Below are 19,116 nucleotides of genomic sequence, written 5' to 3'. Positions count from 1 at the left end.
AAATCAATGGGATTATGTGGAAAAAACATACAAAGAGTCAAAATTGTTATCAATGATAAAATAATAGAACAAATATCTGACTTCACCTATTTGGGAAATTTAATATCAAATGAAGGGAAAGACATCCACACTAAACAAAAATATAATAAAATGAATGGAATGATTAAACGCCACTTTGGAAAATAAATGACAACTGAAACAAAATTACGACTGCACAACATCACTTCAAAATCAGCCCTCTTCTACAGTTGTGAGACTTGGGTCATAAATAAGAAAGATGCACACAAACTAGAAGCAGCACAAATGAGATTTTTAAGACCATTATTAGGCTTTACAAGACTAGACCACCAAAGAAATTTAGATATCTGCAAGAAATTAAAAGTAGATAACATAGTAAATGACATAAAACGGTATCAGGAAAAATGGATCAGCCACATAGAAAGAATGAACCCGGACCGGATCCCAAAATTAGCCTTTAACTACAAACCTACAGGCAAGACAAATGTTGATTGACCAAGACAACGATGGCGACATCAAGATCACCTCCAAGAACTACAACGGAAAAGGTGTTAAAAGACCTAAGCTGGACCAAGTTCATGATGATGGTGACATGTATATTTTTACATAAATATACATCGTTGCTTACTTTTTAAAACTCTAGAATTTGATCATCTTCTTCATCATTCATATGGGTTCTCAAAAAGTAAACTTTCAAGATTGTCAATTTTCCCAAACTTCCACATTATTATGTACAGTACAGTAGAGTATAGTACTAAATAGGCAACAAGGAATGTCTTTGTTACATAATCAAAACCTGCTATTATTGATGCCATATATATACATATGACATCAATAAGAGTAATGTCAAGTCATCACTAATGCCTGTAGGTTTTGGTTTTGTTGCCTTCTACATAAGAGACTACTGTATAAACTTAACAGTTTCTTGATGGTGTATGATGAAGTATAAGAGCAGAAATAATTGAATTAAAAAACAGACAGTAGTATAAATGCACATAATTACTGTAATACACCCCTGCATAAGATTTTGAATATGATTGTAAAGAAAAGTAGAATATGGCAAATATATATTTAAGCACAAATTTTCAGAAGTAGACTTACTGTCACATTCATGAGTAATGCAACACCTGTTTTCCCAGTGAAAATCTGTGGAAGAAAATTGGTCAGGAGATTCCAAAATTGAGCTTATTAAATCAATTGTTACAAGTTTGGCATCATATTATATTGGGAAGCTGATTCATAGCATATCATATCCATTAATGATATGGGGAAACTGATTCACAGCATGCCAAATTGATGCAAGATGGTCATCAAAAACAAAGACTTTGTCATATTAAATACTGATAATGTGTATTAAATTATTAATTATGTGGCAAAATGTATTAAGCTTGATTGAGTGTTTATTTTTTCATATTTGCCGTTCCTTTTATGTTTTGAAGAATTTCTTAAATATCATTGCATTCAATAATATCCTTGTAATTTTTGCTAATTTCATTTATGTACCTATATCAAAATTTAATGAAATTATTAATGTTAACCCAGTAGTGATACCATTCTAAACAGTTGCAAAAACAGTGGTGCAGCACCGGACAGGTGCCAATTTTCTTTTTAATTTCTGGAAAAAAACTTTTGGGTATTTTTGAATTCTTCTTGGATAATACTAATATTTCATCTTTTCTAAATGGATTGCAATACTTATTGTATATAAATTTTTATTTATAAAATAAAAAACTGTGCACTAACAAAGCCATGGATTACCTTGTCTGAGAAAATAGCAGTCTCATTGACTGCCAGACTAACTGGTATATGCTTTGTCATAACATTCTACATGATTGATGGCAAACCAATTTAATGTATACAGGTATGGGTTTCCATTCACTCTTACTCTGAGTTGAGGTTTTTTTATGGTTTTTAAGAGAAAATATGCACTCAGTGATCAATGAATTTTAACCACCTACCTAATACCAATTGGCCGCTGTTTGCATGGATAACAGCCACTATGTGGAAAGCCTTGCAGGCTTTCCACATAGTGGCTTTCATTTATTCTGACTGTGGAAAGCCTTGCATGCTTTCCACTGTCAGAATAAATGAAGGTTGCATGCCCATATGCCTCACGCTTGTTACAAAACATCCCACAAGTGTTCAGTTGGATTGAGGTCAGGCGAATTTGGGGACCAATCGAGATGCCAGTATGTTCCTCAAGCTACTTTTGCACTGTGTGGGACTGATGACGCTGCGCATTATCACCATGCAGTATGGCAGGGTGCACATGCCTAAGTGCTCCCGGTAGACCTCACCAGTGAAACATTGGTCCTTATACACTAGGGGTCCTAGTTTTTGCCACCAAAATGTGCTCCATATTAAGCAACCACCACCTGCCTGGATAGTGGGCACTATGCACAGTGGGTCCGTGGACCCATATTGCTTGCATCACCACACACACGGTATCCATTGGTGTGTTACACCAGGTATTTGGACTCATCCGACAAGCACACTTGTTTCCATTCTTACAGTGTCCAACCAACGTGTTATTGATATCACAGCATTCGCTGTTGACGATGTTCAGTGGTGAAGAGAGGGTGATGATGTTCAGTGGTGAAGAGATCGTTTGCTGTGGAACTCCAAACGTCTGAGTGTGCCACCTGCATAATCATTTGGGATATTGTATTGCAGTGTCAACTGTTGCACAGTAACCTGCTATTCAGCCCATACAACACTGCATCCCTCACTCACCATGAACATCCACCTTGCATAATACTCTATAGTTCTGTCAGTGGGAGGTAATTTCATTGTTAGACACCATTCTTTGTACAGCTTAACCACAGTGGGCTGTGAACAACTGACAAGATATGCCTTTTCGAATATGGAAGCACCACACGAGTGCTTCCATATATTATACACAAGTGCTTCCATATTACCCAACACACAAGCTTCCACAATCATGCCCTTTTGAAACTCTGATATCTACTACGTCCCATAACTACTACTTTATCACTTTGACTTGCATGGCCAGATGCAAATTGTCACTGGTGTAGCATATGAAGCTGTTCAGCTTTTTATACTGCGAACTATACGGCATAGTCTGTTATGGATGGGGTGATCACTGAGTGTATATATGAATAATGATCCTAATTTGGAGTAAAATCTTTTTTTCCCCTACCACTGACAGTTTTCCTTGACATTTGCACTAGTTGAGGCATATGATACAAGAAAGCAAACTTATACAGCATCAGCAAAAAAAAAAACTTCCCATTTCACCCATCCAGTCACTCCAAATGTTTGTCTATTTCAGCCTTAAATTTATTTAAGCTATCAACTTCAACAATAATAAACAGAATTCTGTTCTCGCAATCGACTACCCGCTGGCTAAAGGCAAACTTTCGCACATCTATTCTACAACTGTCTTTCCTCAATTTGAATCTATGCCCCCTCAGGTTAGTAATCTGAGCAAGTGTAAGAATCCCATCACCACTGAGCTTGCTCAAACCGTTCAAGGCCTTATACACCTCAATCAGATCACCTTGCAGGTGCCTAGTCTCCAGATGCTGCAACTTGTAGAACTTAAGCCTTTCTTGGTAAGAGCACCCCCTTTGTTCCTCTCACCAATTTTGTCCTTCTTTGTACTCATTCTAGCAACCCTACATCCTTCCTAAAATGTGGCCTCCAGACCTGTATGCAGTACTCAAGTGCAACATATTACTTATTTCTCAAAATGTGGTTACTAAACAACAGATTGTAGAAAAATGCCATTGCATTTCGGTAGCATTTAATCTTCATGGTAAGCTTTTTATTATGGAAGAGCTTACCATGCTCTTTTATGTGGCATTAATTTAGGCTGCTTTTCCATCATCAAAAGAGCAAAAACTTCACTAATTTGGACTGCCTTGTCCTTTTCGTGATGTGCTTATGCAGAACAGTGATTTTCCTAAACAAGAAATCAATGTTAAAATTCTGAACTTTTTCAGACTACAATAAAAGCAGAATGATTTCAAGATTGCTTTGTAAAATAAGTAACACCATTAGGAAAAATTAAATGCAAATAAAAAACATTAAGGCACTGTTATTGTTAAATAATACACCTGAATATCCTTCTAATGAAATTTCAAGCAGTGATAGGAAATATCAATTGCCTTTTCTTACCCTCCCAATATCACAGCCTTTATATAATCTGTGGATCAGGGAGTGATACTCAGCTGTAATTCTTTGTATTGAAGGAAACAATTAAAGAGTGTATGATTTTTTTGACCAGGATATGAGAAGAAAAGACAGTGGCCATAATTAAAAATTATAATGTAGAAAGTGCTGCTTACAACTGGGTTCAATGTAAAATGAAATAAAGCAGAGTACAGCAGTAAGTGCATGTAAAAAGCTCTTAAATGATAGTGTTCTTATTGATTTAGGGGGAATCAAAGAGAAAGAATGTCAAAATGTGTTACATAACCTTATATTAATTTGATGACATAAGAACCGTAGTTAAAGGGAGAAATACAGTAGTCATAGGTAAAGTGAGATATGGAGGTAAAAGTTATTTTTCATGAAGCCAAAAATTCAATACTCATTAAATTTGCTGATTCTGTCAAGGAATTCAAAAAATATTTTTACCCTCTAAGTGAAATGAAGAACAGCATTATGAAACAACAAAACATTTACTCAACAGAAAATTAGTGATTTAAAAAAAAAAAAAAAAAAGCAATACCATTGAAGAGGAACTGCCTGCATATGATTAATTTTGTAGTTATTATTAATATTTAGCACATAAATTAAAATTTATTGTTAAAAAATTGTATTTTTATTCTATTTGATTTGAACTCTATATATGTAAATTTTATTTTGCATATTAACATTGTGCTGGATTGTGAAAAAATTTGCATGTAATTCATTATAATTCAAACTTTTCACTAATTTGGACCTCCCCCTTCCATATTAGTCCAAATTAAGTTTCACTATCATCACTACTAAGTATAAGCCTGTGACATCATTCAAATGATTTTACAAAGGTTTATTCAATAGTGTCTGTGGAAATTGTCCATGATTTGTTTAGTAATTTATTTACACATTTTCAAAGTTTGTTACATATTGCAATATTTTTTACAAATGCTGTACACAAAAGTTATAGAACAATGATAAAAAATATTTTATTAAATTGATATACAGGGTGTCTATAAATGGTGGGAAAACTTTCAATAATTTATTAAACGTGGAGTAAGAGAGATGCCATTTACTTATTTATACCATGTGAAAGAGAAAACACGAAAGATTCCCAGTTGTTACTGCCGAAGCATGTAGTTCCATCATTCACCGCCAGTTGGAGTTACCTGTCATACCTCTACCACAGGCATAGCCTTGTTGAAAGGTGTGGCTTCTGGACCCAAGAAGGCATTTTGTGTGCTACTGTTTGATAAGAACAAGTGTGCAACAGACATTCAAAGGAAATTTCGAAGTGTGTATGGTAAAGAGCCACCAACCAGGAAGGCTATTTACAAGTGGCATAAGCAACTTGTAAACATGGGTTGCCTGTGTTCGGGAAAGATCAGTGGCTGGCCTAGTGTTACTGTTGATAATGTGCAACAAGTGAGAGAGAAAATTACAAGGAGCCCAATAATAAATCAGTGCTGAGAGCATCACGTGAGCTGCAAATGTATAGAAGGTATAGTATAGATTCTGCGAAGCCGTATAAATTGCTGTTGGTGCATATGTTAAAGGAAGACAACAAAGAGAAGCATTTCCAATTTTGTTGTGAACTGAAAGGACTGACAGAAGAACATGACAACTTCTTTAATCGCATAGTGTTTAGCGATGAGGCCATGTTTCACACCAATGGGAAGGTCAACCAACACAACTGTTGAATCTGGGGCACCCAGAAACCTGAAGAGAGAATTGAATATGAGCATGATTTGCCAAAGGTGAATGTTTTCTGTGCCTTGTCACGCCAAAAACTGTACGGACCTTTCTCCTACCTCAATATGCCGCAGCAATGGTTGATGCATCTTCCTCAAGTTCAGGAAGATGGTGATGACTTTATTTACCAGCAAGACGGAGCCCCTCCCCCACTTCCATAATGCACAGTCGGGCCTACCTTAACACCAAGCTACACAAGTGCTGGATCGGACATGCTGGAGAAAGGGACAAATGTTTCTTGAAATGGCTGCCGAGATCACCGGACTTGACTCCATGTGATTTATTCTTGTGGGGCTACATAAAGGATCATGTTTATGTACCACCTTTGCCACGTGACATCCAGGAACTAAAGCAGAGAATTGAAGAAGCCACCACAACGGTAACGGATATGCTGGACAGGGTACATCAAGAGTTCGATTACAGTGTGGACAATTACATTTGCTGTGTCAAACGTGGTTCCCACATTGAATTGTTGTGAAGTGATGTGATGTAAGAAAACTGACATTTTCTCTTTCACAAGGTTTGTATATGACACTGATAACTGTTCTAGTCTTTGTGCAATAAATCACTGAAAGTGTTCCCACCATTTATAAACACTGTATATAAATTATAGTCTTAAATTACTTTTTTAAAACATTAAAAGACAAAGTAATTAAATAAACACTTTTCTGTTTATACATATAGGCAATACTGCTTAGCTTGGGACTTCAGCACAAAACTGTGGAAATTATTTCCAAGGAATTAGGGTTACCTTCTAATCAGTTACTTGGACTTTTCAATCGTGCACTTCGACGTATTACCCAGCATCTTTCTGGTATCATGGAAAAAGCTGTAGAGAGTACACTTCTTCCACAGAAAATTGTCAATATGGAACCCACCGTTCAAACTATGAAGCAAGAATTGGTTTGTATTATTTGTTTTTTTATTATGGTTATATGTTAATGTAAATATTCAAATTTGTTCGTTAGAAACTAGCAGGAGAATTGCTTTGAAAATTTGTTTTCAAAGCAATTTTTTTTTTTTTTTTCGCTATGGTGACCATTTGGTAAGTTCTGTTTGTTACATCATATTTTTAGATGCAGATAAGTTAGCATCTTATTTAAAAAAAAAAAAAAAAAGCCTGATATAAATGAATAAGATTGTAGGTTATTGTTGTTAATAGCTGACTTGTTTGACTGCTTCCTTCTAAATTACCATTAGCATTAGTATATAATGATGCAAGAAATCGAGCTTATACAGCATTAGCCAAAAAAAACCCCACACTTCCCATATTTCATCTATCTATTCCCTCCAATAGTTTGTCTAGTTCTTCCTTGAATTTATTTAAGATGTCAACTTCCACAACAACAGATAGAAGTTTGTTTAGACAATCACCCACTCACTGGCTAAAGGCAAACTTCTGCACATCTATTCTCTAGCCATCCTTCCTCAACTTGAATTTATGCCCCTCATGTGCATAGTGAGGTGTGCATAATCCCCTGGTGTCCTATCGATGATTTATCGAACAATTGCTAGTTGAGATAAGGACGTCATAATCCCATTACATAAAGCTATTGTTAGCCCACACTTGGAATATTGTGTTCAAGTATGGAGACAGCACCTAAAGAAAGACATTGTGCTTCTTGAAAGAATCCAAAGATGGATAACTCGCCTGGCGAGATTGGCAAAAGGGCGTCTATATGAGGAAAGACTTCGCATATGTGAGTTGCAGTGCTTGGAAACTAGGCACCTTAGAGGAGACTTGATTGAGGTGTTTAAGGCTCTGAGAGGCATAAGTAAAATGAATGAGGACGAAATTTTCATAGTTATAAATTATTCTATAACTTGGGGCCATAACTTCAAGTTACGGGGGGGGGGGGGTGTTTAGACTGGATTGCAGGAAGTTTTATTTTAGCCAGTGAGTTATAAATTACTGGAATAAGTTACTTAAATGGGTGGTAGAGGCTGACAGTTTGGGGAAATTCAATGGTCATCTGGATATTAGCTTACAGGGAAATGCATAGGTTGTCTATTTCCTTTTCTCTTATTATTATTTTTTCCTTTTCTTCTTATTTTTATTTTATTTATTTGTTTATTTATTATCTTTCTATACATTAAAATAATTTTCCTCCTAGTGATATTTATTCAGCCAATGGGAGAAAAGGGATACAAATACTAAGGTACGTAACAGAAGCTTGCTTTACTGTTGTAAAACAAGCTTCTGTTTTAGCATGATCATGCTAGATAAACCTGGTGCACGCGATTTGTTTATCTAGAATGACTACGCGGTACCTTGATTTCCATATGTAACGTATTTATTATAAAATATCAGTGTCATTATACATAAAATATCAATACACCATAGTTTGCTCATAAAACTCACATTTGTAATTATTGTTTGGTTTTTAGGAGCATTAGCAACTAAGGCTATATTGCTCCAGGGATATGCGGTGGTCATTCCCTAACCTTTCCGCATCCTCCGTATTTGGTGGTCACGGACTCAAACCCCGGTCTAATCAAGAAGCAGTGCACTGCTGCTCCTGCCCACCTGGCTACGGAAGCGCCACATTTGTAGTGTCGACCGGGCTAGCCAGGTGGGTAAAGTGCCTGCCCTGCAACCCTAAGGTTGCGGGTTCGAATCCCGACTCGGGCTTGGATCAGAGTAAAATGCAAAAACCTTGGGAGATGCATTATGGCCACAGAAGCCAATGTGCCAACAACTAACAAAAAAAAAAAAAAAAACATTTTTAGTGTAAGGGCATCAATTTAATTGTATCTCATATTGTGACTACCTTCACAACGAGTTACCATATGTTACGCTACCTTGAATAAGTAACTTTTCACTAATAGAGAAGACTGTTATTACTTATTCTCAGCGGGCACCACCATCCAGACGGCACTGTTTCAAGGCTTGTTGGCCTATCGTCGGTGGGTGGGCAGTTGTAAAGTGATTCCACAATATGAGAGATGCCAAAAGGATTCTGTACACCTTTTGGCATCTCTCATATTGTGGAATCACTTCACAACTTGGTTAGCATGATTGCAACACCAGGGTACCTTCCTTCCCACCCACCGACGATAGGCCAACAAGCCTTGAAATGATGCCATCTGGGTGGTGGTGGTGCCCGCAGAGAATAAGTAACAATAGACTTCTCTATTAGTGAAGAGTTACTTATTCGAGGAAGTGCAATACATAGTAACCCGTTGTTGAAGGTAGTCACAATATGAGATACAATTAAATCCATGCCTTTACACTACGAATGTAGTTCATTTTTATGAACAAATTGTGGTGTATTTACGCTGATATTTTATAGTTAATTCACACTCATATTCTATTATGCCTCGTGCATTTATATTTTTATTACGGTAATGTATTTATGTATTCTTAGCTGAGGAAGAGACTCACAGTGTCGAAAGTTTCTGTAAGCATTTTATTTTATGAACAAACTGTGGTGTATGAATTAACTATAAAATATCGGTTTATTTACGCTATTTTATAGTTAATTCATGCTCATATTCTATTATGCCTCATGCATTTATATTTTTATTATGGTAGCATATTTATGTATTCTTAGCTGAGGAAGAGACACGTGGTGTCGAAAGTAAGTATTTTATTAAATGCAGCGAGCAGGGGGCAAAGCCCCCTAGTTATTATTATTTTTTTTTTTTTTGGCTGGTTCAGCATAAACCTTCCTTGCACAATGTGACCATTACTAATACTAATCTCAGCAAGAGGAAGAATCCCATCAGCATTGCACTTGTTCAATCCATTCAAAGCCTTAAACAGCTCAATCAGATCACCTCGCAGGTGCCCAGTCTCCAGACGCTGTGAATCTGGAGACTAGGCATGTTGCCCTTCTCTACATTGCGATTGTCTTATACAGCATTATAATCTACCATTGTCTTATACAGCAATATAATCACCTCCTTATCCCTGCTAACAAAATTCCTATATATCATTGACAAAACCCCATGAGCTGTCCTGTCTGCACTGCTCAGAGAACTTCATATCTGACTGCACAATTATCCCCAAGTATTTTTTATTTTTACACTACTCGAGTGTAGTACTGCACAGTTGGAAGGTTACTCTGTGGTTTCTGCTACCCATATGCATTACTTTGCATTTGTCAATGTTAAAATTTCAGTTGCCATTTCTCAGCCTATCTGCCTAATTTTTTTAGATCCTGTTGCAGTGACATGCTGTCATTAACTACTGTGAAACCTTTGTATCATTTGTAAACTTAAACATTAAGCTTGATATGGCTTCATCAATATCGTTGATAAATATAGAAAACAACAATGGGCCCAACACTGAACCCTGGGCAACTCCACTAATAACATTAGTCCATGAATAGCAGTGTCCGTTGATTACCACTCTCAGTCTTCTCCCACTCAACCATTGCTTTACTTGCTTTATCCATAGCAGCAACTTGCCCTTAATACCACACTGCTCCAATTTGTATAGCAGTCTTTTATGTGAAACAGTTTCAAAAGCTTTCCTGAAATCCAAGTATATGATACCATAATTATTTTTTGTATCCAGTTCCTTTGTGACCACATCATAGTATTCAATCAAATTGGCCTGACAATATTTCCCCCTAATAAACCCATGCTGTGTCTGAAAGTATAATTGCAGTCTAGTCTAGATTATCCTGCATTACTTCTTTAACCAGTGTCTCTATTATTTTCCCTGGAACAGAAGTTAAACTAACAGGTCTGTAATTACTCATATCGCCTTTTGATCCAGTTTGTGAATTGCAGATACATTTGCACATCTCTAGTCCATGGGACCTCTGCTGAATCCAAGGATGCTCTCATAATTATAGCTAAGGGTTTTTCATTACTTTTTTCGCTGCCTCCCTTAATATAACTGAATAGTTCCCATACACCTCATGTGACTTTATGTCTAACTTCAACAATTTCTCTACACTTTCCTCTCACTTATTACAAAATCATTTAACTCCCTGTTACAGTTTGATAAACTTCTGGCTTCCACTTCCCTATAGAATTTTTCATGTGTAAATGTAGATGCAAAATACTCATTAAGTTTTTCAGCAACCTGAGCAGGATCATCAACAGTTGACCCATCGATATCAAGTGGACCAATCTGATTCATCCCCTTCCTTCTATAGTTTACATAAGTAAAGAAGTCTTTGCTGCTTTTCTTTGCATCCTTTGCCAAAGATTTCTTGTAATCTGACATCCGTATGGGCCTTAACCCTGAACAGTATTTCTTAGTTGGTATGAAAATCGTAGTAGCTTCTACAATTAATTCCCTGAATACTTCCCATTTAGAATTAGCTGATGGTAACATCAAGAGTTGGTCCCACTGCATAGAATTTAAAAACTGTCTGAGACCACTGTAATCACCTTTGCAAAAGCAAATACCCCACTCTTTACTATCCTTAATGGTAGTAACATCTTTAATTAAATCTCACATCAATACACTGTGATCACTGCCATCTAGTGGTTTATCACCTTTTGCGCCCTTAAAAGATCCTTAAAATATCTGCTCTACGGTGTCATCAACTTTTGCAACTTTTACAATAGGAAATAACCATATTGCTCATTCGCTTATTGTAAGTCATTCACATGCAGTCACGTTACAGCTGTTATGTGAGGCGATGAAACAGAGAGAGATAGGAAAAAAACAACTGAACCTGTGAAATGTAATTGGCAAAACAAGTGTATGGTAATGTTGTTCTATTTTGTTTGCATGTTTTTCACTGGTTTGCAGGATTTTACGACTGTGGTACTTAAGACTGTGAGCACTCTGGACATCCAACAGTGTGCTTCAAATCCCAGAAATGGTTGAAAAGTTTCACACATATTGATTGTATCTAATTATTGAGTGGCTCCTCAAATGGAGGAAAATTAACAGAGAACCATTTCATACAATTATGACAGATTTGTACAAATGGAAGATCTGCACTAGGTTTATTCTGTAGTTTGGCTGAAAAATATTACATCATCTAGACATCACGACTGCAGTAACAATTCAGACACAGCATGGGTTTGTTCAAGGGAAGTCTTATCTCACCAATTTGATTGGATACTATGATGTGGTTACAAAGGAACGGGATGCAAAAAATAACTTTGATATCATATACTTGGATTTCGGGAATGCATTTGACACTGTTGTGCATGGAAGACTACTGTACAAATTGGAGCAGTATGGCATTAAGGGCAAGTTGCTACAATGGATAAAAGCATGATTGAGTGGGAGAAGGCGGCAGAGTGGTAATCAATAGACACTGCTCTTCGTGGATTAATGTTATTAGCGGTGTTCTCCAGGGTTCGGGTTTGGGCCTATTGTTGTTTTGTATATTTATCAATGATATTGATGAAGGTATATCAGGCTTAATGTCAAAGTTTGCAGATGATACAAAGGTTGGCAGGGTTGTTAATAACAGTATGCTTCTGAAACAGGATCTGGAAAAGTGGGCAGTTTGGCTGAGAAGTGGCAAGTGAAGTTTAACATTGACAAATGCAAAGTACTGCATATGGGTAGCAGTAACCCAAGGAAACATACTAACTGTGTGGTGGTAGTAGTACCATACAGTTGGTACTAAATGGGAAGGGGTTTTTTTTTTTTTTTGGCTGATGCTGTATAAGCTTGCTTTCTTACATCATATGCCTCTTAGGGAAGTGGAGAATGAAAAGGACCTAGGGGTAATTGTGCAGTCAGATATGAAGTTCTCTGAGCAGTGCACATGGGCTGCCAGAGCAGGTCATGGGGTCTTGTCAATCATGTACAGGAATTTTGCTAGCAGGGATAAGGAGGTGATTATTCACTTGTATAAGGCAATGGTTAGGCCACACTTTGAGTACTGCATACAGATCTGGAAGCCTCATTTTAGGAAGGATGTTTGCTAGAAAGAGTATTTCTAACAACTCTACAAGACCGGTGAGGAGAACAAAGAGGTGCTCTTATGATAAAAGGCTTAAGTTCTGCAAATTGCAGCATCTGAACACTAGGCACCTGCAAGGTGACCTGATTGAGGTGTATAAGGCCTTGAATGGATTGAGCAGGCTCAATTCCGATAGGATTTTTCCTCTTGCTCAAATTACAAACCTGAGGGGGCATAAAATGAAATTGAGGAAAGACAGTTGTTGAATAGATGTGTGGAAATTTGCCTTTAGCCAGTGAGTAGTTGATTGCTGGACAAACTTCCATCTGTTGTGGAAGTTGGTAGCTTAAATAAATTCAAGGAAGAAGTGGACAAACTTTTGGAGCAAATGGGTGAGTGAAATGGGAAGCTTTTTTTTTTTTTTTTTTTTTTGGCTGATGCTGTATAAGCTTGCTTTCTTGCATCATGTGTCTCTACTAATGCTAAATGCTAATTTTTTTGCCTCCTAACATTTGTTATTCTTTGAAATGACTCAGCTATGGAACTTAATTGTAAAACTTGTGTTGTGTGTGTGTAATTATAATTAACATCAACTCGTGTAAATATTAATTTTCATCTTGTTGTGTAACTGTTACGAGGGTGTTCAGAAAGTTCTTGTTGTTGTTTGGTTTTTAGGAGCATTAGCAACTAAGGCCATATTGCTCCGGGGATAGGCGGTAGTCATTCCCTGACCTTTCCGCATCCTCCATATTTGGTGGCTCATGGGCTCGAACCCCGGTCTAATCAAGAAGCGTGTGCTATGCACTGCTGCTCCTGCCCACGGAGGGGCCAGAAAGTTCTTAGAATGGAGCATAAAAGATATAGGTACAATATTCTGTGTTATTTATTATTATTTTTTTTTTTTTTTTTTTTTCAGTGTAAGTTCAGTACACTTCTTGTATTTAATCGGAAAAGCAAGACATGATGACCCAACTTTTGTCTTTTTTTTTTTTTTTTCCTAAATTACAGCTTTTAACTTTGGTACAAGGCTGGCATAATATTCCAGTAGCAAGTGGCTTTAGGTGCGAGATAATCAATTTACAACAATGCCTTTGTATCTCTGAAAACTGACATGAACACTTTTCCAGCTTGTTTTTCACTTTTCCACTTTTTCAGATGGTTGCATTAGAAACATTTTCAGGGCGGAAAAATCCCTTGTGTTTACTGTATGCTTTCAAATTTGTATTCAGGATGATAAAAATGTAGCCAAGTTTCATCACCAGTCACAAAACAGGATAAAAATCTATTTGGATTAGCAAGAATTAATTTGAAATTCCCTTTTCATGCCTTCCACCCTTTGATGTTTGTCATGGATGGAAAGGGTTTTGGGACCTCATCTTGCACAAGCTTTGGACATTCTGAAATGTTCATGAATCATTGTTAAAATGCTTCCATGGGAAATATTAAGTACTTTTTCAAGTTCACAGGTAATTCTTTTGTTTTCTAAATTTTGTTCTTCAACATTAGCAAATGTTTTAGAATTGAAACATCCTCAGTTAACACCTATCCTCTTTTGAACTTTGCCAACCATCCTGCAATGGTAGTAGAACCAGATGATACTTCCCTCAAACACTCTAGTAATTCTTTTGTGGATTTCTTTAGCATTTCTACCCTCTTGGGTCAAAAATTTGATTACTGAATAATGCTCAATTTGATGAATATTCATTCTTCCACCTACCAACAAAAAAAAATTGAATTTTAGAAATTACATGAGAACATTTTTTTTTTTTTTTTTGAGACATTTTTTTTGTGTTATTTTAAAAGACATTAAGCTATCAAAATAACTTATTTTATAATTTACTAACACATTATATATTCACTGTTCTCAGAACTTTTTTACCAGCCCTCATAATTTTCTGTGTAACTGTTGTTAATATATTTGCCACTATATTATTTAATAGTTAAAAGCCATTAACAGATTAATTAAAAAAGGAAATAATGATCATATGAAAAATTGTAGACTTTAAATTGTACAATAGCAGCTTTGGGGTAAACTGTGGATACTTCCCTATAATACAGAACCAATAAAGGAAATGAGGGATAAATAGTGCTATCTATGAAGGGATGATATTTTCAAGAAAAATCAAGGAAAATTTAAAAGAAGCCTATGTATAAGTATTCAGCTGGTAAAATTAAGTGCCAGTATAAATTACTGCAATTATAGTAAGAAAACTAAGGTATTTTGTTTAACCTTGGCTGGAATATTTTAACTAATCAAATACAGTCGATTCCAGTTATTTGGGACACATCGGGACTAGTGCATTTTGGCCCGATTAAGCGGCTGCTCCAATTATCCAAAGTTTCACATAAAAAACGTTAACAATACAATGGACCTCTGCTTTACAATTGGTTCACTGTACAATCAAATCACATTACGATGGAGTCATCATAGTAAAGTACCGTTCACTATACGATGTGTAGTAAGCGCCGATCATTGTGATCACGTTTGTGAATAGAATTTTATCTTCCAGAAAACGGCAGTTGAATGAATAAACGAGGAAGATGAAAAGTTGGTTCTGTGAGTTTGAAGTTGGACAGTAAATGGATGTTGGCTGGTGGCTGCACGTGTTCGGACTGTTTTGAAGGAGAGAGCGGGAATTATAGAAGACAATTCAGAAGAACAGTGCCCGTGAAAATATCTGTAGAAGAGGCATGCAGCAGAAACAGTACATCTATGAGACAGCGAGTGGAGAGACTCTGTTAGAGATGAATCGTTAATTAACCTAACTGCTCTCTTCTGAATGGAATCAAGAAGCCTGAGAGAGGTTTTGGGGGCACCACCCGAAATGTGGGAACAATATTCCATGGTAGGGCGGATTTGCGATTTATAGTGAGCAGCTGTTTGGAAGGAAAGTAACGCCAAGAGCAAAAGACAAAACCAAGTTTTTTAGATGCAAAGGAAGCAGATTTACCCTTTATTACCTTATTTAAAAATTAAATGATACGTGAAAATCAGAAGAATATACGTGATAATCGGAATAATTAATACATACTGTAATATGTACATACTAACTAGTTGACATTTCTGTTTACTGACTTTTGTGGGTGGGGGTTAAAATTTAAAACAGTAAAAAGATAAGCAATCAATAACAAAGAACACGGCACACACAAATTGCAAGTAACACGATACGCACAAGTGAGAATGGAGTAACAAGTTACGAAGCTTTAAAAATAGGAATGAAGAGGAGATTCTGAAAATTAATTTTTTCATGTTATTGAAGATTTCATGGAAGTGTAAATGCATTTCACCATAATAACCCACAGAATTCCAGCTGTCGGTATTATCGCAAATTCAATAAGATCGAGTTTACTATCCATTTATGATAGATTGCATTAACAGAAAAGCCCAATAAGCAGGTTTGTTTGTTTGTTTGTTATTTTGGTTTTTAGGAGCATTAGCAACTAAGGCCATATTACTCTGGGAATATGCGGTGGCCATTCCCTTGACCTTTCCACATCCTCCGTATTTGGTGGTGACGGGCTCGAACCCCGGTCTAATCAAGAAGCATGTGCTACGCACTGCTGCTCCTTCCCACATGGCTACGGAGGCAGCTCAATAAGCAGGTGACTGCTAATTATTTTATGGTTGTGACCTCCAGAAATCCGATTGAACCACGTGGAATGGTCGGAGACAATCGTAGGGTAATCTCCAGTGCTGCGGTCTCCTGCCCCGATTAAATGGCATGTTGTCCCAATTAAGCGAAGTAAACCCTTGCTATTTTCTCGATTGGGTTCTTTTTAAGATTTGCCCCAAATAACCGGCTGTCCCAAATAACCAGAATCCACTGTATAATATTTTTTAATTACTGAATAAATGTATAACTAATTATATTTGCATAATGATGTTTTTTTTTGCAACTGATCTCATCAGGCTACTGACAGTAGCCTTTCGTGAAATATCATTGGATTTTGTATGTTAATAAAAGGCTTCAGAGTGGCTGAAATAACAAATATTTAAGAGAAGACGGAAGATGATACACTCTGGAAGAAAGCAAGCAAAAACAAATTAGCTTACATAATCACTGAACTGTAGTTTTTCTCAAAAAATTGATAAATTGTAGCATTTACACAAGGTTATATTATTACTCCTAAGTAATTTCTGATCATCTGAATCTGAATGATCAGAAATTAGTTATGAGTAATAATTAGTGTCTCACTATTTGAGGCATGAAAATTTTCAGGTAGGAAAAAATCTCACAAGTTAAAAAAATATAGTGCAGAGAAAGAAACATACAGGTGATCCCTACTTAACACTGATAATTTGTTCTGGAAAAACAGAGTGCTAAGCAAATGCCGTATTCTCATAAGGTAACATGTATTTGTGAGTTGCAGTCTGTGTCATAGGATATTTCCTAATAAATAATGGAACAGCTGTCTTTCCTGCTGCTAAAATTAATTCTTTATTTTTTACAATGTTCTTACAGTTGAACCTGCCAGTCCTAAATTACTGTGCACACATCCACTTGTTGTTGACCAGAGTCGATTTGCTTCAAAACATCTAATTTATTTTCAAACTCAGTCTTTTTCTTTTCTTTGTAGTCTTCATACCACCTCCAGATGTTGCTTTTTCTTTCTTACCTGCCATTATTAACTCTTCAAAAATGTAACTGTGTTGCATTAATTATGATACAGTGTTCAAGTAAACTGTCCATTACAGACGATGTCTAACACTGTACTGAGTGATGACTAGACTTCAGATAAATGCATATAACACAGATATTACCAGCAATACTGCATATTTCTTAACTTGATAATTTTTTCAATTGTTGATCTAGGAACTACATAACAAGTCACTGTACTTCAATTAAATTTGTGTGAGAGAAAATTTCACTGAGCATAGGAAATTTCTTAAGTTGGCGTGGGAAACGTAATGCTGTTTTGCTATTCATTCTCATGCTAACTACATCAGATGAAGTGTTTCATTAAACATGCCAAAAATTCAATCTATAAAAGAATTCAGTTCAAACTGTACACTAGTAAAACAGCATTATAGTGAGTTGTGACAGTGTTATAGTGAGATACAGGTTATAATATAAGAACAGCGTTATAATGAATCAGCATAAAGTGAATAGCGTATTATATAATGAGGGCCTACTGTATTTTAAGAAACTGCTGTTGAACTAATCAGTATACTTTTAAATATTCTTATTCTTTGAATTCTAGGAAGAGGCTGCTAAACAGATAAAAGAAAAACAAAAAAAGGAGTTGAAGAAACTACAGGAACTAGATTTATCTCAGTATTGCATTAAAGGTTCTGAAGATGATTGGAAAAGTGTATTGAAAAGTAGTAGTAGCAGTATGGTTACCATAAAAAGGTAATTCTTATACTATGTGAAGTGATACATATAAATTATACTAAGATATTTCCAAGATAATAGCTTAATCATTTACTGAAGCTTATCTTCATTCATCAAAAATTAATAATAACATTAGAAAATGTCTGACCTAATTGTGTTTTTTGTTCTGGCACTGTATGAATGTTATTTTACCATCCTTAACATTATTTACTATGCTCAAAAAATTCTGGTGAAAAATTGTAAAAAAAAAAAATAATAATAAACATATGATCAGATTTTATGGTGATTTTGAGAACTTTTTGAAAGATTTATTGAAAACTTTACAGTGCCATTCTTTTTTTAAGTTTAATTTTCATTATTTTACTCCATAAATACATTAAATCTTATTTTAAAATGATCTCTTATAAAGATGTTTTTGTCAGCTCACCAGTTATATATTCATTATTCCAAATTCAACTTTAAATAGGAGCCCTCTACAGTAATATCTTTGAATTGATTCAAGTTTATTTATGATTCTATCTTCTAATATAGAGGGTATTCAAAATAGTGTTTTCAATTTCAAAAATTTACTATGATCAAATGAATAAAATTTCATTTAGATAAACAAAATCAAAACGTTGATAAACAAAATAAAAATTAAATCCCAGTTGTCAGAATGCAAACTAGATGTTTTATTCCAACAAGGTGGTGAATCTCAGGTTCTTTAATAACATTATTACTGATCTCATTGACTTCTTTGGGTTGGTAGAACGCATAAATTTCATGTTAATAAAATGAAATATAAAGGAATAATTGACTATGTTGAAACTTGAAGGTTCTGTATGTTGTTGGGCCAGTAATAATGTTACACTAAAATGTCATATATCTTATATGTTTAGGACAACAGAGCACAAAGTCAGTATCAGAGATGTAGTGCCCAAGCAAAGAGAACCTTATACCAGATTCAGAAGTTTTAAACAAACATTTCATGGATATAACAAAAGTTTTATTACCTCCACTTCATATCAAATTAGGGCTAATGAAGCAATCTGTTA

The 19,116-nt window shown here is 35.7% G+C and overlaps 1 protein-coding gene across 1 annotated transcript in view; it reads left to right on the top strand.

Annotated features, from left to right (window-relative positions):
• l(1)G0020 (RNA cytidine acetyltransferase l(1)G0020) overlaps window positions 1-19,116 on the top strand; it is a 219,217-nt gene that overhangs the window by 108,412 nt on the left and 91,689 nt on the right. The window contains exons 17-18 of the mRNA XM_090388438.1: window positions 6,601-6,819; window positions 17,949-18,100. Of these exons, the coding sequence (XP_090244564.1) occupies window positions 6,601-6,819; window positions 17,949-18,100 (371 nt within the window). The remainder of the gene's footprint in view (window positions 1-6,600; window positions 6,820-17,948; window positions 18,101-19,116) is intronic.

The sequence above is a fragment of the Mastigoproctus giganteus genome, chromosome 14, assembly GCF_048544385.1.
Source record: "Mastigoproctus giganteus isolate SK-2022 chromosome 14, ASM4854438v1, whole genome shotgun sequence".
Lineage (NCBI taxonomy): Eukaryota > Metazoa > Arthropoda > Arachnida > Uropygi > Thelyphonidae > Mastigoproctus > Mastigoproctus giganteus.
The sequence above is the reverse complement of the archived record's forward strand: the minus strand, read 5'-3'. Positions and strand labels throughout refer to the sequence as shown.